Below are 22,450 nucleotides of genomic sequence, written 5' to 3'. Positions count from 1 at the left end.
ACATCAAACTCGAGGCTTCAAAACTGTAGTCCGCAAACCAATGAGTGACGTCATGACTACTTCCACTTCTCATATACAGTCTGAGTTCACATGGATGCACAAATATAAAAAACAACAACAACATGAAAAATGCTCAAAATCTTCTGTACAAATGTACAAATCAACCATCTCTCTGTTGATTTTAAAGAGTATGCTGGGAAACATAATGTTGCATTGATATAGATATAGGGATCTGTCCAGCTGTACCTTATACATCTTTTTCATGAATGCAGTGGTGCTCCTCAAAACTTGTAGATGGACTTTGATATGTAAAATGTTGCAGTTCCCCTTTTAATATGGGCAATTCTTTGGATTACACACTAGTTCAGCACAAACGTAAAAATACTTACAATGACTATAAATGACTCATAACTCAGGGGGTTACCTTGAGGAAAATCTTGAAAAAAAGTATGATTGATGAAAATCTACTATATATCCATTTAACATCCCTTTTGTTTGGATTCCAGCTATGAGTGAACTCCCCCCACCTGTCAACTTGAACTTGACGTCAATCCATTTCAGTCATGTGCTTAAATGGGAGGCTGGACCAGGAACACCCGCTGGAGTCTACTACCATGTCAGCGTTAAGACAGTAACGTAGGTTTCATCTGTGTTCCTGTCAATATGCTTACTTCATATTGTGTGTGTGTATACTAGTGGTTGACCGATTAACCGGTTGGCCGATCAATCGGGCCGATTAATGGTATATTAACATGATCACATTGGCCAAATTTTAAATTGAAAAAATCACCCAACCCTACATCTTTCCCTCCTCTCTGGTCCTCAAGGGGAACTTCCTGGGTGCCAGTGGCTGGCTGCAAGCATGTCCAGCACCCACTGGTATGCAACCTGACAGAGGCCTTCCCAGATCCTAATCAGATCTACTTTACTCGGGTAAAAGCACTGCTGGAAGCACAGGACTCACAAGCAGTCATCTACCGAGGATTTAAACCCATCAGCGACAGTAAGTGGTCTCTAAGTCTATTATTCTCTTCCTACCATGCCACCTAGGGGTGTAACAATACATGCATTCGTATTGAAACGAAACGGTACGGGGGTCACGGTTCGGTGCGTGGATTTACACGGCGAATACACGGTATAAAAATGAATATAACGCAAATTACTGACGGAACTGCTGTTAGAGCCCGTCCACACGGAAACGTTTTTGTGGGTCACAAGTCTTGTGCTTTTCGGCCGGCCGTCCATACGGATCCAGCGTTTTCCGGGGCCTAAAAACGCACTTTTTTGAAACCAGGTCCCAGGGTGAAAAAGAAAAAAACATTACCCCTCCGTTTCATATTCGTTTTCATGTAGACGGCAAAAACGCATACACTGATGTCATCGCCCCGCTCCTCGACCCTCAACCTGATAATACAAGCATTTATAAAAACTCAGCGAAACGTTTTCATACTCTGGCGTGAAACTCGCATCACGGCATCGGCTGGGTAAACACGGAAGTGGCGTCTATGCTGCGGTAGCATAGCAGCCGAAGATAGAAGCTATCAGGCAAGTGTTCTTTTAAATAAACTCCTGGTGTACTTACAAACTTTAAAATGCCTCGTTTTGTGAGTACAGACCCTATGTGTACTACTGCAGAAGTTTGGTAACATTCCATGCATTATTAGTGGCGTCATTTACGAGATATACTATATGTACTATAGCGCTAGTACTAAGCCATTCGGCTTATCGCTAAAAATGCTTCCGAAGGGGTATTTGGCTGTATGTCATGGTGGAAATTACCTAGGGTGCATTTCATTCCGAACCATCACTTTAATATATTTCTCTGCTACTTTCATTACAACTACTACATCTTAGTCATTTAAAAAAAAAATCTCCATGTTGTTATACTCATGGCATCTAACAGATCGTCATCCTCCCCTGCAGTCTCTGAACGATGACAATCAGATGATTAATCTGCCATTTTTAAATGCTTATATGGTTTAACCACTGTTGAGGAGACATCGTATATGGATATGTCATTACCACACTTCTGATATCTCTGGTCACAAAGTGGTCTGATTAGGGATGCAAATTATTGAGTAATTAATTAATCGATAGTTGTGATTAATTGATAAGCGGCAATTCTTCTGAGAAGCTGAATTTCCCTCTGAATAGGTTCTATCTACTGTATACGTAACATAAAATGCTATCTTCCTTATGATATAAAGAAAAAATGCTAATCATATTTTAAATAATTTCATTTTAATGCATCAATTTGGGGAATTTTGAGAACCAAAATATGACATATCGTTTCCTGACCAATTTCTTACAAACTGCTGGTTCTGATCCAAATGTTGACAAACTAAATGGGGTTGAGGAGTTTAAGCATTCAAGAAAAGATGAAAACAAAAATGACTAAAACACAGTGCTGAGCCTTTATACTATTAGTTTATTATGACTATTATTATTAAGTGGGTGACTATTCCTCAGCCTTCCTTGGTGTTTTGGTTTTGACTGAAAGCCTCGTTCACATTCGTCGACACACGCCAATCTCTGAGCGACAGCTGTCAATCAATATGAACGTGTTATAGCGGAATGTGGTCAGGACAGGCGATGCGATGTGGGCGGGGACGGAGATCAAATCAGTTTAACTTTCTGCGATGCGAGTGAAGTGAGTACCAATCGGAATGTAGAATAAAAATGATTGACAGTTGACGTCAACAGAGAGTTCCACAGAGAGTTGCCGCTTGAAACTAGCTGTCGGCGGCAGTGATTTATTTTTTTTTGCCAGCGAGTAGAATTCAGCGAGAAAGCGAGTAGCGACGTATGTGAACGGGGCTATACGCGCCGTCAAACTCGCCAGCTGAGGGGGGGTTATATAATAGTTTAACAACAGAATGTTGAGCATGCTATGCTGAAAACAAAAAAACAAGCAAATAGGGTTTTTCTTGAAGTATCTTGAAGTAGCTGATACTGCATTAGGAACTCTGTACAAAAACCTGCGTTAGTTGCTGAACTGATTTACTGACTGGTTCTGTAATGAAGTGATTCACTTCGAGTTCTGAGAGATTTCTCTTGAACCAGCATTTTGTGCATCTGTGCAACTGCAAGGACTTTATCGAGCTGTTTACCGTTTATGGTACCTGCATTCATACGCAGTAAATTAGCACTTCGGAATAATACTGTATGTCTCATTGGAAATATTTCTGGAGGTTCTATTACCTCATTTTGAATCAGCTATTCACCATGTGGTGGAAATGTATGTTCATGTTTCTAAAGTATCTCTTTTGTCCCTGTTGCTGTGTCCTCCAGCTCACCTTGACCTGCCGCGGCTGACTGTGACGGCCTGTGGTGAAGATCTATGTGTAGACCTTCAGCCTCCCATGGAGCACCTCAGGGGGAGCTATGATTCTCTGCAATACAAACTCAGGATTAAGAGCAGCAGTGCAGACAAAGCCCAGTTATTGGAAGAAGACCAACGTACAGTAAGTAAATTGTTACATACAGAGTTGTATCTAACATCTTTAAGCAGATATTCAAGTGTGTTGACGCCATCCAGCAGGTCCAGTTTGAGTAACACATGTAGGGGTTTTAAGGTTTATCAGGCACAAAGGCTGATCTACACCATGTTCTAAATTATTATGCACATGCGTTTTTTGTTTGTTTATCCTAAACCGTCAATACGATTAAGGATGTTATTACAAGGGAAACTACTGATGATGACAACAGATTTTTTCAATATTTTGAAAAGAACTAAAAATACATTGTTCACAACAATTTAAAACAGAAATCTGTTGTATCTGTTGCATCAACAGATCATTTAAAAAATGCAATTTAAATAAAAAAAAAACATATTTACAGCTCAAGTTGCATATTAATATATGAGCCCTTCTTTGGTATCACTTTAACAACTCTCTCATCCATTGAACTAATAAGTCTGTGTATAGTTTCTGCCTCTATTGCCTCCCAGAGGTGCTGTTTTGAGGTATACTGCCAACCACCATCATAGATCTTCCTTTTAAAGATGGTCCACAGGTTCTCAATAGGGTTGAGGTCAGGGCATGATGATGGGCACATCTTGATTTCTTTCTCCCTTTATGCCCAAAGCAACCAACGAGTCAATGGTGTTTTTTTGCAGCATGGGACGGTGCGTTGTCCTGCATGGAAATAATTTAATCTGTCTGTTAGGAACTCCGCTTATTTTGCAGAGGTAATTTTGACACCTTATTGGGACCCTAAAGGGACCTACCATCTCACTTCCCAATCTTCTAGCCCAAAACATCACGCAGTCCTGTTGGAACACGGTGGCCACCATTCACCAACTATCCAAAACTCGAAATTCATCAGTGAAAAAAACTATTTGAAAAGGAGTCTTCATGTATTTCCCACTGAAAACGCTTCTCTTTGTGAGCATTTGTTAGGGGTGGCCGGAATATAGCTTTAAGCACAACTGCAAGCCTCTGAAGGATCCTGCATCGAGAGGTTCTTAGGACTCCAGAGACACCAGCAGCTTCAAACACCTGTTTGCTGCTCAACAGCTTTTAACATTAATTTGCTTGACAGAAACTTTCTTTAATAAGCCTTTATCAGACTGAACACAAATGACGGAATGCTATACAGAGATGAATGAACGGAACATTTATATTTGGAAAAAAAAAACCTGGATCTATTTGTGGCGCTCGGTGTTGATTCTGTGGCGCTGCGCCACACATTGGTCTGTGTATGTGAAACACTGGCCTTGTACTAATATGACGTCTGTCTGCGGTCTCTCTTGGTGCAGTTCTTCATGGACATCAAGTCTCTGAAAAAGGTCCTGAAGGGCGTGGCCCCTGGCAGATGGTACTGTATCTCTCTCTGCTTCTCGGACAGGGATGTGCCAAGGGAGTCCAACTACAGCCAGCCTATATGTGCTCTCACACCTGGACACCGTACTGCAGGTAGGGGTCACTGTGTTTTTGTGTTTGTCCCTCCCACTGTTGTCTTCCAAGTAACTCATCATTTTAATGGCCTTGCACAACTACAAATATGTTTTCAATTATCCTGGCTGATTAGGCCCGTAATTGGTAGCAGTCGGATGGATTTATAGGCCATTACACACATCTGAAACTGACAATTCACACTTATTTGTACCGTGAAGCTGTAGAGGTGAGAAATGTGCTGGGTTTCAGCTCTCTGAACACGTCATACCAGCTGAGCCTTTATACATCAACTACTCAACTATATTGTTTTTCAGAAAGCTAAGGAGCTAAGGGGCCGGGGGCTGGACATTTTCCCTGACCCACTTGACCCCTTTCTGGCCTATTCAGTTACCACCTCTTTGTCCTTTTGATCGTGTTTTTTGGGTACACTTTCTGACATACACTCCAGATATTAGTTCAATTCTATTGAATTTTATTTATAGTGTCATATCTCAACAAAAATTATCTCAGGACCCTCAGGATCCCCTACCCAGCGTGTGGTCTAGTGTTCGGTCACTTGTTCTGTTCCCTCTGGGTTTAATATTCCCTATGATCCTCTTTCCTCTCGCAGACCCATGGATCTCAGCCGTGCTGTGTTTGTTGGTGATGTCTGTCCTGGTTGTGGTGGCCTTGCTGGTCTATACTGATTCCATCTGTCTGACGAGGAGGCCACTGCCATTGGTTCTGGTAAGTAATGCAATTCATTGTGGTGTTAAAAGCTGGTGGTGCAGCACTAATGGTCGTTGTCTTGGGAAGTATGCAGGCGTCCCCCTTTAAGTTGATCCATTTATTTGTGGTTTTAATGTTTTTCAATAATTCTTTTTTTAAAATGTCCTTTTTGCAAAATGAGCCATTTGTCAGCAGGCATTATTGGAAAATGACATGCCACATCTCTTGCATAAGAATAATATTCACAAATATGCTCAGCTCTTCAATAAACATTACGTCTAAAGTTGTCTTGGGTCACTACATTCATTCGTGCAGTTAACCACATTTTAATCTCAATTACGATTTTGGCTTCCAACAGTAATGTAAACAAGACAATCAAAATAAAACGATTATTTTGCAGCATTCCGTTTTGCAATGATGCTCTCATTTTGTCATGTGTTATAAATCCAGCGCACCCCTTTCCTTTACAGCGGTGCGCTTTTGCCCCTCCCTAAAAGCCCAAACTCACTCTCAGGACGCACTCGCACCAGGGCCAATCGATTTTCAGTCAGAAATCGTCTCAATAGCGTTTTTTTTTTCAGTTGTATTATACACTCACGACCACTTTATTAGGTACACCTGTCCAACTGCTCGTTAACGCAAATCTCTAATCAGCCAATCACATGGCAGCAACTCAATGCATTTAGGCATGCAGACATGGTCAAGACGATCTGCTGCAGTTCAAACTGAGCATCAGAATGGGGAAGAAAGGTGATTTAAGTGACTTTGAACGTGGCATGGTTGTTGGTGGTCTGAGTATTTCAGAAACTGCTGATCTACTGGGATTTTCACGCACAACCATCTCTAGGGTTTACAGATAATGGTCCGGAGAAGAGAAAATATCCAGTGAGCGGCAGTTCTGTGGGCGCAAATGCCTTGTTGATGCCAGAGGTCAGAGGAGAATGGCCAGACTGGTTAGAGCTGATAGAAAGGCAACAGTAACTCAAATAACCACTCGTTACAACCGAGGTATGCAGAAGAGCATCTCTGAACACACAACACGTCGAACCTTGAGGCGGATGGGCTACAGCAGCAGAAGACCACACCGGGTGCCACTCCTGTCAGCTAAGAACAGGAAACTGAGGCTACAATTTGCACAGGCTCACCAAAATTGGACAATAGAAGATTAGAAAAACGTTGCCTGGTCTGATGAGTCTGGATTTCTGCTGCAACATTCGGATGATAGGGTCAGAATTTGGCGTCAACAACATGAAAGCATGGATCCATCCTGCCTTGTATCAACGGTTCAGGCTGGTGGTGGTGGTGGTGTAATGGTGTGGGGGATATTTTCTTGGCACACTTTGGGCCCATTAGTACCAATTGAGCATGGTGTCAACGCCACAGCCTACCTGAGTATTGTTGCTGACCATGTCCATCCCTTTATGACCACAGTGTACCCATCTTCTGATGGCTACTTCCAGCAGGATAACGCGCGAATCATCTCAGACTGGTTTCTTGAACATGACAATGAGTTCACTGTACTCAAATGGCCTCCACAGTCACCAGATCTCAATCCAATAGAGCACCTTTGGGATGTGATGGAACGGGAGATTCGCATCATTGATGTGCAGTCACCAATCAATAAATAAAAAATCAAACATATTAGACTGTGTACACGGGTACTATGTCTTTTGCAATGTGGTATGTTATAGCGTCTGTAATGTCTTTATGTCAGGTGGACGCCGACTCATACGGTGTAATCAAGGGCAATCGTAAAAATTAAGTTTATAGTGACTGCCAGACTTGTACATGCAGGGCGAGCGCGGGGGAAATCTATATCGTTTATATCGTTGCTTTTTCGATATTAATATCTTGAATGTTCATATCTAGATATAGATACGATAACGATATATCGTTCAGCCCTAATGTGCAGCCGACAAGTCTGCAGCAACTGCGTGATGCTATCATGTCAATATGGACCAAACTCTCTGAGGAATGTTTCCAGTACCTTGTTGAATCTATGCCACGAAGGATTTAAGGCTAGGGTTGTCCCGATCACGTTTTTTTGCTCCCGATCCGATCCCGATCGTTTGAGTTTGAGTATCTGCCGATCCCAATATTTCCCTATCCGATCACTTTTTTTTTCTCCCGATACAATTCCGATCATTCCCGATAATTTTTCCCGATCATATACATTTTGGCAATGCATTAAGAAAAAAAAAAGAATAAAACTAGGGATGCTCCGATCAGCGTTTTTGGGGGCCGATCAAATCACCAATCACAGAAATCATAAATCGGCCGATACGATACCGATCACCAATCACCAATCACAGAATGGATGGATGGGAGAATAATAATTATAATAATAGAGCCGTTTTATGACTGAACATACTGTCGATGACTGTGTAGGACACAGCAGGATTCTGGGTCGGGCTTGGGCTTCAGACTCGCGGTGTGAGCGGAGCGGAACCGGACCGGTACTTCGCTCCGCTCTCTGCAAAATCCGCTGCCCGCTCGTGGCCACTTGCTCGTTCAGCTACGCTCGTTTTGACTACAAACATGTGCGCACACCGGAGCGGAACGGGACGGGAACCGGAGCGTACTTTAATAATAAAAATGCCGCTGTGTGCTTCCACTGCCCGCTCGCTCAGCTCCACTCGGGTAGCTGTAATTAAGCTGACGAATGGCTGACGTTCTTGCATGTGATGTTGATACTTCACCTGCGCGGCTCGCGAAGTTGCGCACGTTGTATTTTGGAACAATCCCAGCGGAGCAGCGCGCTGATCAACAGACACGATAACACGAAATTCCCACCCTGTGTCAGGCGCAGAAAAACAGTCTCGGTTAATAAAAATATATAAATATGCGATCGGCTTTTCTGATCGGCACTTTGACCGATCGCCGATCAACCTGTTTAGGGTCCATATCGGCCGATAACGATCGGCAACCGATCGATCGGAGCATCCCTAATTAAGGCAGTTCTGAAGGCAAAAGGGGGTCCAACCCGGTACTAGCAACGTGTCAATTTAAAGGAAATCCACTGTTAAAAAGACACTTTTTTTTTTTTAAAGTTCAATAAATGCATTTTTCCAAGAATCAATGAGTAATCGTGTTAAATAATTGTGATCTTAATATTGACCAAAATAATCGGGATTAAGATTTTTGCCATAATTGAGCAGCCCTAGTTAAACACTGATACTGAAGAAATAACTTGAAAGCGAGGCGTCCTCAATCAAAGGATCACCAGTTCAATCCCCAGCTCGAGTCCACTGTGTGGTAATGTGCACTAGTTAGATGCTGATGGGCAGCTGCCGTCAGTGTGAATGGGTGAATGCTGACCTGTAAAAGAAAAGCCCATTATAAATGCAGGCAGGGCGAGGCAGTGGAGGTGGAAATGAGGCGTCAGACAGAGCTGCATGCTTTAGGCATGATGTTGAGCTCACAGAGACCTAAAGCATGGCCGCAGCAAGCACAGGGGCTGGGATCAGTCATGTTGTAAACATTCCATCATAATCCATCATTTCTGTGATTAAAATGTTTTAAATTAATAGAACCAGCCTCAGCATCTTTAGATCCAAAACACTTTTAGTCAAGTAAAGTGGATCGGACCAAGCCACCAGTCCTGTACTATCCTTTTTTACATTTAGGGCATTTAGCAGACGCTTTTGTCCAATGCGACAATAAATACATTTGTCAAAAGAAAGAAACCACAACATATAATGGCCGATAAAGTAAGAGCTAAAAATAGAAGTGTTAGGTCCTCGTCTGAGTAAAGTAGTAGCATTAAGGACAACAGTGCTATGATCAAAGTGCTATAGGTAAGGTTGTTTTTTTTTTTTTTTCTTAATTCATAGCTTCTTTTGACACTTTTGAATGAAGCTTCGGGGGGATTTCATGAGATCAGAACATGAATTGTGGAAATGATTACTTCTATCTGTTTTCAATGGATTTTGGATTTTTGAATTGAGGGCAGCGGTGCACACGGCGGCGCTTCCTTCTGCAGCAGTGCCACAGATCCACCAACATCGCTCTGTGATCCGTGATGGTCAAAATGACGAACGATCTCCAGGTTTTTCCATCATTTAAAAAAAAGATTCTGTAAAAATGGAAATATCTGGTTGGTGTGACCTCTGCATTCCCCCATTCTAGCGTACAAAGCAGACAGGCTGGTTAACTCAATGTGTGGCGTGCCAGTTTGTTCCATCCCCACAACATACCATCTGTGCAGGTTTTTTCCAGGGCTGTACCGGATAATTTGAAACTTCATAATGTTGACATTCAAATTATTATTATTATTATTATTATTATTATTATTATTATTATGAATAACTTAAAGAAGCATTGAGTATAGTCCACCGGCTTCCATCTTCTCTTCACTTCTCAAAAAACACACATTAAGTGGCGTGGCCGATCAGTCTCAGCCCAAATTCAAAGTGTATTGAAAAAAGATCCATGTAATAATTTCCAAATTTCACAATGTTCATCTAATGAAATGTTCTGCTTCAGTCCAATAGACTGTAAATAAGTTATCGCCCGTTCGGTTTCGTCTCGATTTCTTCTCAATTTTGGCCATCTTTTTTGGCCGAATTTTTGTTACAAGTGAAGGAAGTGACCATATTTGGACTATGGAGGAGCGACGGATAAGATCTGGATGAATTAAAGTCATTGTTTGCATTGCTAGTGTCGTAGCTAGGCCATGTCGTAGTTAGGTGACCTGTCAATCACAAGGTAGCCCCACCCTTAATCATACTCATGCTTTACGTTCTGTTGGACTCTAAATAGATCGTAATGTACGATCATCATGCTGGATTGAAGAAGACTTGAAACTGGAGACTTCTATACAGTCAGACTTTTTTTACAACCCGAGGAGTCACAATCACTCTAAATGAATCTCTGATTTATTTACTTTACAAAATAGACAACTATTGAACTGAACATCTAAGTAAATAATACCTAAATAATTAGCGTATAGAAACCTGATAAATCTGGACCACTGAAAAATATTAGATGACAGCTTTTTTATTTTTTCAAAGAAAGTGAACGGTTTCTCACCACCATTATCGTTACTTTGAGTTCACGACGGCTTTACTTCTGTCGGATACTTGCTCTTACACCGTTTTTAACAAACCAGTTTTTTGTCACACAAAATGTAGTCATTAATGATAAAACATCCTGAAGTTTACATTATTGAAATATTTTCTATTTGTCCACGATGGGCGATGTGCTATTCTGTGACTTATTTCTGGCCAGGATTAGTTCTGTTGTCCATCATGTTGAATTGATAAATTCAATTCTTACAATTAATTCTTCCATTAATGTCTGTGCAATTATCCGGGTTAAGGAAGTGCAGTATGAAGCTAATCACAGTCTGTCTAGTGAGTCTCCACCACATCATTTCATTTAGCTGGGAAGTTGTCAGCTGTCATTTATCTTTCTGTTCCCACAATGATATACAGAGAAAAATTTTATTTTCAGGTATTTCTAAATAATTCTAAATAATCGTGTTAATCCACAGCTACCCTGTGATTAATCTGATTCAATTCAATTTTAATGTTGACAGCCCTAATTTAATATGTTTACAGTGTAAAATATTTGTGTTTAGTGAAATATTTGTGGATCATGGTACACAAACCTTAAAACTATTAAAGTAGAATAAAACTTCATACAAAAAGTAGTAAAAACATTTGTGTAATGGCTCCAAAATTGTGCAAATTAAGAACATCTGTGGTTTAAGATTTCGCTATTTGTCATTCACCATCTGACACTGAGGTGGAATCATCTGTATTGTGATGTCTCAATCAAATCCTGACAGCAGAAAATTTTAAAGATCTTAATCAGAACTCTGTTGTCGTAAAAAAAAATACCTTGACATGATCACATCTGCCATGTGTTACCATCATCAGTTGTGTCTTATACCGTACACTTACGCTTTTCTATTTGTGGTTTGACGTTTTGGAGAAAAGTAACAGGAAAGAACTGCTAACGGAAACCATGCTTGAGCAAAACACACATGTTCTGCACATTAATTGAGAGAAGTGTGCCTTTTTTTGTGGTTGTTTTGTGGTGGGAGACGAAAAGGCACAGAGATGGAACGCTGCAGGAAACATCACTGTTCTGCATAGATGTTAATCAAGAAATTTGGTGTCTGTGTATGCGTAGTAAACATGCTGTTGCTCATACCTTTAGGACCTATTTATTTACAATGATTTATACTTACTTATACTTACATTGAGGGATGTCCCCATCTGATATCACACATATCAAACGTTATATTTCACGCTATAGCTATAATAAGTTGAAGAGTCGTCGCGATACCAAAATTGTGACTTTAATACGATAACCTGCTTTAACATCTTGATACCGACACTGAAACAATACTACGGCAAAAATCTAAAACGGCAGAAAAAGTGATGGAAATTACCTTAAAATTTGTTTTCCTATTAATTAAAAAATGTTAAAAGTTAACAATGAATGAATTAAAAAATATACACGGTATGCAGTAATCTGATGTCCCCTCTACTTGATTGTGATTTCTGATGTGAGTTTGCAACCAGATATCACATTAAAAAAACTTTTAATAAGACTTATTTTTTATAAAACAGCGCCCCCGCTGGCACACCAGAAACGGCTCAGGTCAAGAGTGGTATTGCAGCAGGGAGACAGAGAGAGGCTTCCGGAAGGAAAAAAAATACAGAAGGATAATTAATTAAGATGAATTTCTGTGAGAAGTTGATGAGGGAAAGCTGCTTAAAGGGATAGTTTGGAATTTTGGACATAAGACCTATTTTCCAACTCAGCCGGTGTGTTCGAGACGTCTGGAGACGTTTTCAAGAACTTTCATTCAGTTCTTCTAGTTGCCGAGTTTGCTTGTGCTATGGCTAGCGCAAGTCAATCATTCTAGTTAGCATGGCATTAAAACACTCGTACCGACTCCACAGTGCACCCGAGGCAAATCAATTAAAACACTAGACTGTCGATGTACATATCTGTGTTGATAGAATAATATTTGAAACAAAACTAACCTTGCATCGCATGAATCATCCATTTTTTGAGGGACTAGTTTCTCAGCAGCAGCGGAATTTTACTTTGCTGTAGTACACACCTGAACACCGCCGATTCGTCGGCCCTTAAGCCCCCAAGGCTGTCTGAAAAGCGCTTGGACCTCACGCAAACACCGGGCAGCCCATGGCCCAGCCAACCCACAATTACGCACCGCGAACCCGAACCTCTGCTCCGTCCAGAGAACCGTAAACCCTCGGACGCGTTGCGGGGGATTCCGTTCTGGCACCACCAGTCTCCGTTTGTTCGGTCCCGGTTCTCAGTTCCAGCGGGGGCTATCTCGGTCTCCACAGAAGCTCGTTCACGTTCTGCCCTTTGAGCATCCCTCTCGCGCAATTCTTCCTCTGTATATTCAGGCTTGTACAGGTACGGTTGGGTTTGGGTGGAAAAAAACTCCTCATCAGAGTCTTCAAAAGTTTCAGTATATTCTCCAAAAGTGTCCATTTCTGTGAGATTGAAGAAACTAGCACTGCAGGCTACTCTGCGTCTGTAGCAATGACAGCAGGTAAACAAACTTTTATAGAACCGGTAACTTATAAGTGCTAGGTGATATCAGTCCGCCGCTGCCATAATCTACTAGGAAGTATGACACGCTGCTGCTGCTGCTGAGACATAAATCCTAAAAAAAATGCAAGGTTGGTTTTATTTCAAACCTTCTATCAACACAGATTTGTACATCGATAGTCTGCCGTTACAATTGATTTGCCTCGGGTGCACTGTGGAGTCGGTATGAGTGTTTTTAATGCCATGCTAACTAGAACAATTGACTTGCGCTAGCCATAGCACAAGCGAACTCGGCAACTAGAATAACTGAATGAAATTTCTTGAAAACGTCTTGGAAAATAGGTCTTCTCTCCAAAATTCCGAACTATCCCTTTAAATGAGGAAGACCCCACAGTAAGTGTAGAAAGCTCTGGGTTGTGTTGAAGTGGTGTTTGTGAAGAGAATGTTGCTCACCGTCAGACTGCTTTTACTTTCTGTCCATTTCATGTTACTGAGAAAAACTCTCTGGTGGCCTATGTGTTGGATGATTTACCGGAGATGCTTGGATAGATGCAGAAGTAGTGTGCAACACTTGAATTAGTGTTTTTTAATTTTATAGAACAAGTCATTGATCTATTAATCAAGTCAAATGCAGCCCTGCTCTTGGCCTTTGTTGCCGGTACACGGTGGACGGCACTCTCCCGGTTGGGAATGAGTCATCAAGTCCTATTAAGAGTTGTGTCATTGCGTCTTCATGGCATTTCATAAAATTCTGCAAAATGTACGGTGGAAGGTGGAACACGGTAAAGGGTGACACTGTAATTCCTTAAATGTTACTCATTAAATGAAACTGTTTCACCCTTTGTTTTGAACATGTTTTCTCCTGATGTATCGAGAGGATCGGAGACAGTAGTCAAAAGGAAAAAAGTAACTTTGTCCTATGAAACGTCGGTGATATTGCGGTAGCATTCTTGTAGCGTCGCTCTTCTGTACGTAATGATGAACCCACAGTCTGTTAACATTCTACTTGTCTCTTATATGCAGATGATGCCGTCATTTCGCATTTTCGCATTTCATTGTATTATTATGATAAACACGAAACTCTCTAACTTTAATTCCTGGTTTAAGGCACTACAAATTCAAAAGAAAATAAAGAAACTGAATGCATTAATTTCCATTCTTTAAAATACCTTGTGTTTGTCACTCAGCCCTCATCTATAGCACTTATAAGTATTAATCTCTACTATCAATTAGGAAATTGCCCTCTCACTTCACATTGTTTCAAAATATGATGCTGCAAGATTAACCAGAACCCTCCTCTTTTCTGAACTCATAGTTAACATTGGAGTAAAATCTTATATCCCATTTGAACTACTTCATCAATACAATTAAAATATGTATTTCTTCTCCTGAATCAAAATTGTAATCATGAACATTTCTCAAACAGTATCTTATATCATCCCTTCAAATGAAAATGATTGCTCAGATTTTTTTTGCTTTTCAAAAATTAACTAATTAAAAAAAACATGTCACTCTGGTTAAAATGGGTGAAAGAAAACTATAAGTTGATCCAGTTCAAAACCTAAAGCAACTCAAAAGCCTGATGGCATAACTGGCTTCATCAAACTTTATGATGAGCACTGTCCTCCACTGCAACATGGGTTTACTGCCTCCCCAGTTTCTATCAAAACCACATGTAGTAGTGGAGACAGGTTAATACATAAGGACAAACAAAATATTCATATAAATGGTAACACTTAGCAGGCAAGTTATGCTGCAAAATAAGGGGTTGATAGAGGAAGATATTATCTAAAGTGAGATTATTATTCAGTGGATAGTCACCAATAGCTTTTCTTTCAATCAGTCATTGGCTTTATCTTCTGACAGCATGCTGGGCTGTTGGCGGTGTTGTGGGCGTTGGGTACAGTTCCCCTTTTAATCGTGGTATTTGTCTTCTGCGAGGGGGGTTTGAACATGCTTTTCTGTACACCAAGTTGCTGGTTTCGTGTTCCATTATTAATAACCGTTAGTCAACCAGAGTGACGGTGAACTAGAGAGGGGGTTTCCCTTTACACAGGATGTTCATGTGCGGCCAATACATGAAATGCGAAGGCCATTGGTCGCTCACCCACCCAGTTTCTTTTCCACAACACCGTTGCTGCCAGCACTTACTTTCATATGATTCAGCAACTTCCACTGGTGGGAAACATGTTGGCAGAGAAGAAATACAGCTTTGTTTGTGTAAAATGGAGCAAAACATTCATACATGTGAACGACTATCACCAGAGTCCATTCTGCTGTCTTCATGAGACTCGGCTGCTCTTCCACATAAGCAGTAATCAGAAATTCATGTCTACATGCCGGTATTTGGTAGCAATATATAACATGAACTATATAAACAAATACAGACGGATTTATCTTGTACACAGTATGATTGAAACCCAACCCCATTATTTATGTTTGTCTGTTACATTATCTGTTCATATTCTTTGGAATTTCTGACATCCACGTCCTACCGACTCCTTTTATTGTAATTTGTTAATTCAATTATTATTATTTTAAACCTATTCCTTTTAAGATGGAATTTGTTTTAATATTGTTTTTGGTTTGTTTGTTTGTTTTTCTGTAAAGCGTCTTTGTGGTTGGAAAAGTGCTATACAAATTAAATTCATTATTATCGGGGGTCAAGCAGCGAAGCTGCGACACACCCTATAGTGATTCTATGTTTTCTTATTATTATTCCTCTGCCATTGAAGTCTATAGCAGCCCATAGAACGCCTTGGTAAAAAGTGACCACTGTACTGACCACTCACACTCATTTACGGACCTCTAAACCCAGCGTCTAGCGCCACCAAAGGGTCAAAATTTGGCTGAAAATTGAACCGCTTGGTCAAAAGTTATGAAATTCAGCGCACAGATTCGGGACTGTTCCATGATCACTCTCACCAGTTAACAGAACTCTATGCCCAACACTCTAGCGCCACCAATGGGTGAAATTTGGGACATGCATTCCTGACGTGGACATGGGGCCCTAGTTTCGTAGACCAGCGCAGGGCGGCGCAGGGTGGCGCAGCCGGCGCAGTGCAAGTTTCGACCCGCGCAGCCTTGCGCACCGTCAGTTTGGCAGTTTGGTAGATCGCCTGCGCCAAGATGGGTGTGGCGGCGCAGCAGGGGGAGGCGTCACAGATTCAGCTTGGCGTAGTGGAAGTTTCGTGGCAAAAAGCCTCGCCGAGACTGTGCTGAAAGCTCGCCAGCTCCTACCTGGTCTACTTTCGGCGCAAGGCGTAAATAAAGTCCATTGATTCAATGCGAATCACAGCTGGCGGAGTGGAAGTTTGGTTGACGGCGCGCAGTGCACACACGTCACCGAGACCTCACAGGCAGGTTTCCACAGTTCCAGGCACATTTAAATGCAATAAATAATCACAACAAACACTATTTAATGCAACTCATTGAATCAACACGTGAATTTATATCTATATAGATTGTCCCGTCACATCTGACGTCAGATCAAAGGCGGATGGCAAGCGTAACGGAAACTCAGCCTCTCGGACCAAAACACCTCCCTCTCTCTCTCCTGTTATTTATAATATGGGCATTGTTATTATTATGATACGCGCGCACAGCGCGTGATGAGCGTGGTGGGAGCGCCGGCGCTGCTTCTGTCATCGGGTTGTCAAGTGACGGAACTTGCACTGAACCTCCCCTAACGCATTAAAGGAGAGGAGCTCATTTGATTGGTGAAGATCTGAATCGGCTGTATTAATCCCAGTCCACGCCTCGTCTCCCACTCACGCCTTCTTCTCCTCCCTCTTTCCCACTTGCGCGGGTGGGCGAGACGGGAGGTGTGCCTGCGCGAGCCTGCGCGGTGCACGAAACTTGCAAAGTCCAGGCGGACACACCCCGTCGGCGCGGCGCAGGTGCGCTGAAAGCTGACTGCGCCTGGTCTACGAAACTAGGGCCCCTTGACTCGTGCATCTGATTTTCACAAGTGAGGTAGCGTTGTGATCCTTGGATCAACCCAAGTTCAATGATACATGGCCCGTCACTTTCGGCCATATTGGACCTCCGCCATATTGGATTATCTCAGAAAGCTTTAAAAATCTTCACGGGTCACAAAGTTTGTTCAATTTGCTCGAAACTTGACAGAGATGATCTTAAGACCAATCCGCACAAAAGTTATTTCAAAGATTTTTCAATTCCAAGTTTATTCTCCTGTGAGAGGCAATTGAAAATGGCGGCAAAGCAGCCAAACAGGAAGTGGGCTAACGTCTCACCGATGCTTTGACTCAACGTAACCAAACTTGGTACCTGGAGTAAAGACACTGTCCCAATCACTCACACCAATTTTTAGGCCTCTTCATTGAATGCTCTAGCGCCACCACTAGTTCAATATTTGACATTAATTTATGCTTGTAAATCCTTTTAAATGCATGCTGCTTACTTTGCTTACAACTCTGTGCTGCATAACGTCACAATCACTCACATCAATTTGTGTGCCAATGCATTGAACGCTCTAGCGCCACCATCAGTTCAATATTGGACATGCGTATTTGCTTTTAAGTGCATTAAAGTGCGTACAGCTTATAATGCTTACAGCTCTTTGCTGCATACCTTTCCAATCACTCACATCATTTTTGTGCCTCTGCATTGAACGCTCTAGCGCCACCATCAGTTAAAACAGGAAGTGAATCCATATCTCAGCAACACTTTCATGTATGGAAACCAAACTTGGTACATGGACTCAGGACCCAATCCTGAGGATGCTCAACAGATTTCGTGATTTTTGACCACTTAGTTACCTGTTAATGTTGGTTAATGCTTAACTAATGCTAAGATGTGACCATCATTGTGAAACATTACCCAAGAAAAACTTGGTATATTCTCAAAACCACACTAATGATTCATGATTAAGAATTTACATAGGGCCCTAGTTTCGTGGCGCAGCGCAGGGTGGCGGAGCCGGCGTAATGCAAGTTTCGACCCGCGCAGCCTTGCGCACAGTCAGTTTGGCAGTTTGGTGGATCGCCTGCGCCAAGATGGGTGTGGCGGCGCAGCAGGGGGAGGCGTCACAGATTCAGCTTGGTGCAGCTGAAGTTTCGTGGCAAAAAGCCTCGCAGAGACTTCGCCGAAAGCCCGCCAGCTCCAACCTGGTCTACTCTCGGCGCAAGGCACAAATAAAGTCCATTCATTCAAGGCGAATCAAAGCTGGCGGAGTGGAAGTTTGGCTGACGGCGCGCAGTGCGTACACGTCACCGAGACCTCACAGGCAGGTTTCCACAGTTCCAGGCACATTTAAATGCAATACATAATCACAACAAACACTATTTAAGGCAACTCATTGAATCAACACGTGAATTTATATCTATATAGATTGTCCCGTCACATCTGACGTCAGATCAAAGGCGGATGGCACGCGTAACGGAAACTCAGCCTCTCGGACCAAAACATCTCCCTCTCTCTCTCCTGTTTTTTATAATATCGGCATTATTATTATTATGATACGCGCGCACAGCGCGTGATGCGCGTGGTGGGAGCGGCGGCGCTGCTTCTGTCATCGGGTTGTCAAGTGACGGATCTTGCACTGAACCTCCCCTAACGCATTAAAGGTGAGGAGAGGAGCTCATTTGATTGGTGAAGATCTGAATCGGCTGTATTAATCCCAGTCCACGCCTCGTCTCCTCCTCGTCTCCCACTCACGCCTTCTTCTCCTCCCTCTTTCCCACTTGCGCGGGTGGGCGAGACGGGAGGTGTGCCTGCGCGAGCCTGCGCGGTGCACGAAACTTGCAAAAAGTCCAGGCGGACACACCCCGTCGGCGTGGCGCAGGTGCACTGAGTGCTGACTGCGCCTGGTCTACGAAACTAGGGCCCCTAGACTCAAGATAGCCAGAAGTTTCAGCCCAGCAGCTCTGCAGCCCAGCTTGACCCCCTCATTGCTGCTTGCAGCTATATTTATTATTATATTTGATGGTTGGTGATTTTCATGTGCTTTATATTACTTGTGCAATACCATCAATAATATGCCAAATTTTATATTATCAGATCAGTGCTTTTTTCAAATTAGACCTTAGTAGGTTTTTTTGATTCAATAATAATTCTTACAGCTCTCTTTTAAAGGACAACATCTTGGCTTTTATCAGTTGTAATAAAGGAATTGAACTCAGTCCTTAATTAAGGAAAGCATGGTTATTTTATGTTGGTGGTAGGGGTGTAACGGTACATGTATTTGTATTGAACCGTTTCGGTACGGGGTGCTCGGTTCGGAACGGAGGCGTACCGAACGAGTTTCCATACGGACATATTAAGTAGAGGACCGCATTTGTGGAGCATGCTGCAGCCGCACATGCGCAGTTGCGCACACCGCGACACAATAAACAGCAGTAGTAGCGGACGTCAGGGCTAATGCCGCTAGCGTTGGCAACAAGCCAGAGTTGGAGGACCCTCCCGCGACATTAAGGTCTCCCGTTTGGGAACACTTCGGCAAAGCGGTTTGCCGACATTGTTCATGTGAGGTCGGGTATGTTTCTGGCAACACGTCAAACCTGTTGACGCATTTGAAACGGCACCACCCCCACGTGAACATCGCTACAACGAGGAGAAAGACGAGCGTAACGTTAGTGCAAACACAGCTCCCCACCGCATTTAAACAGCCTCTCCCTGCCCTGTTCAATTTTGCACATCAGATGGAGAAAAGATTTGTTTTTAAAAAAACAGTCTGAGCCTTATTCATGTTATTTAATCTGAGCAACAACTTGAAACTATTTAGTGTTGCAACTGTTCAATTTTGCACATCAGATGGAGAATTTTTTTTAAAGAAACAGTTATTTTTTATTTATTTTTATTTTTTAAATAAATATTTTAAATACTTGTATTTATATTTTTGAGCAGCATTCTAGCTCCAGTGCATGTTCCTACTGTTAAAAGCACAAAAGTAATAAACAACTAGCACATTTATATTTTGCATTTTGTTTTCTTACTGTACCGAAAATGAACCGAACCGTGACCTCAAAACCGAGGTACGTACCGAACCGACATTTTTGTGTACCGTTACACCCCTAGTTGGTGGTGTTTAGTGTTCTTGGTTAGAAACCAGCAGTAAGTCTTGGTTTTCCGTTGTTCATGAGGTAATGTCCTTTGTGGTCGGGTCAGTACTCGTAATCACCTCCTTGACATTTGGAAACAGCAGAATGATGCTCTGTGTACTGTGTAAATGTCATATGTATGATGGCAGAGATCTTGGTGGTAGATTCACTCTCACACCAACCACGGCAGAGAGAGGAGAGGAAGAGAGGTCTACGGTCTTATTTATTTGTCATGTGTGGATGTAAGGTGCAAAAAAGGACATTTTTGGCCAGTTTTGACTATTTGGACCTTTTTATAAGGACAAAATGCACCTGAACTATGAGTAATACACTTTTAATTTTCTTTGTAAAGGTCAAATTTAAGTCTGATCTGTTGTACTGCGTTGCAGTAGATTGTGCAGCGTCTAAAAGTATATGTTGCTGTTTGTTTAATCACTCGAGTCATTTGTGACATGTGAAGAGGTCAGTTTAGGTTCTGCATAACGTGTTTCTCATTATTGATGACATTTTTTAGAAGTGATGTATTAATCAAGTCAGCTGCAGACCTGCTCAGGGCCTGCTCTGCCAGTAAGTGGTGGACAGCTCCCTCCGGGTTGGGATGAGTCACTGAGGGACTTCTACTAACTAGGCAGGCAGGAAGTCAAAGCTCTCACCTCCTATCAGTCCATCTACAGTTTGGGTGGGGACCAAAAGAATGAGATGGCTGATACATGCGTCCCAAATGAGTCCTGAGAGGCTGGACTCAGATAGAAGCTTCTCCTTCGTGTCAAACATCTCTCAAAAATCTTTCCAGATGCCCTTTTATAGGTTTTCCGGGCCCGTCCATCTGGGCAGAGGCCCCGGGGTAGACCCAGAAGACGCTGGAGGGATTATACACTCACCGGCCACTTTATTAGGTACAACTGTCCGACTGCTCGTTAACGCAAATTTCTAATCAGCCAATCACATGGCAGCAACTCAATGCATTTAGGCATGTAGACATGGTCAAGACGATATCAATTGAGCATCGTGTCAACGCCACAGCCTACCTGAGTATTGTTGCTGACCATGTCCATCCCTTTATGACCACAGTGTACCCATCTTCTGATGGCTACTTCCAGCAGGATAACGCGCCATGTCATAAAGCGCGAATCATCTCAGACTGGGTTCTTGAACATGACAATGGGCCCTAGTTTCGTGGCGCAGGGCGGCGCAGGGTGGCGGAGCCGGCGCAATGCAAGTTTCGACCCGCGCAGCCTTGCGCACCGTCAGTTTGGCAGTTTGGTGGATCGCCTGCGCCAAGATGGGTGTGGCGGCGCAGCAGGGGGAGGCGTCACAGATTCAGCTTGGCGTAGCGGAAGTTTCGTGGCAAAAAGCCTCGCCGAGACTGTGCTGAAAGCTCGCCAGCTCCAACCTGGTCTACTTTCGGCGCAAGGCGCCAGGCGTAAAAAAGGTCCATTCATTCAATGCGAATCACAGCTGGCGGAGTGGAAGTTTGGCTGACGGCGCGCAGTGCGCACACGTCACCGAGACCTCACAGGCGGTTTCCACAGTTCCAGGCACATTTAAATGCAATAAATAATCACAACAAACACTATTTAATGCAACTAATTGAATCAACACGTGAATTTATATCTATATAGATTGTCCCGTCACATCTGACGTCAGATCAAAGGCGGATGGCACGCGTAACGGAAACTCAGCCTCTCGGACCGTAACATCTCCCTCTCTCTCTCCTGTTTTTTATAATATGGGCATTGTTATTATTATGATACACGCGCACACCGCGTGATGAGCGTGGTGGGAGCGGCGGCGCTGCTTCTGTCATTGGGTTGTCAAGTGACGGATCTTGCACTGAACCTCCCCTAACGCATTAAAGGAGAGGAGAGGAGCTCATTTGATTGGTGAAGATCTGAATCGGCTGTGTTAATCCCAGTCCACGCCTCGTCTCCTCCTCGTCTCCCACTCACGCCTTCTTCTCCTCCCTCTTTCCCACTTGCGCCGGTGGGCGAGACGGGAGGTGTGCCTGCGCGAGCCTGCGCGGTGCACGAAACTTGCAAAGTCCAGGCGGACACACCCCGTTGGCGCGGCGCAGGTGCGCTGAAAGCTGACTGCGCCTGGTCTACGAAACTAGGGCCCAAAGACTTCACTGTACTCAGATGGCCTCCACAGTCACCAGATCTCAATCCAATAGAGCACCTTTGGGATGTGGTGGAACGGGAGATTCGCATCATGGATGTGCAGCCGACAAATCTGCAGCAA

At 42.9% G+C, this 22,450-nt stretch overlaps 2 protein-coding genes across 2 annotated transcripts in view; both read left to right on the top strand.

The window, feature by feature from the left end:
• The window catches only part of LOC311021618 (exosomal polycystin-1-interacting protein-like), a 178,053-nt gene that overhangs the window by 79,039 nt on the left and 76,564 nt on the right, over positions 1-22,450 (top strand). The window lies entirely within an intron of this gene.
• LOC311021604 (uncharacterized protein) overlaps positions 1-22,450 on the top strand; it is a 34,270-nt gene that overhangs the window by 7,471 nt on the left and 4,349 nt on the right. The window contains exons 3-7 of the mRNA XM_084022260.1: positions 507-636; positions 828-1,003; positions 3,292-3,464; positions 4,760-4,916; positions 5,509-5,624. Of these exons, the coding sequence (XP_083878386.1) occupies positions 507-636; positions 828-1,003; positions 3,292-3,464; positions 4,760-4,916; positions 5,509-5,624 (752 nt within the window). The remainder of the gene's footprint in view (positions 1-506; positions 637-827; positions 1,004-3,291; positions 3,465-4,759; positions 4,917-5,508; positions 5,625-22,450) is intronic.

Source organism: Eutrigla gurnardus, assembly GCF_963514095.1.
Source record: "Eutrigla gurnardus genome assembly, chromosome: 12".
NCBI classification, from domain to species: domain Eukaryota; kingdom Metazoa; phylum Chordata; class Actinopteri; order Perciformes; family Triglidae; genus Eutrigla; species Eutrigla gurnardus.
Note: the sequence above shows the minus strand (reverse complement) of the source record. Positions and strands in the feature narration are given on the sequence as shown.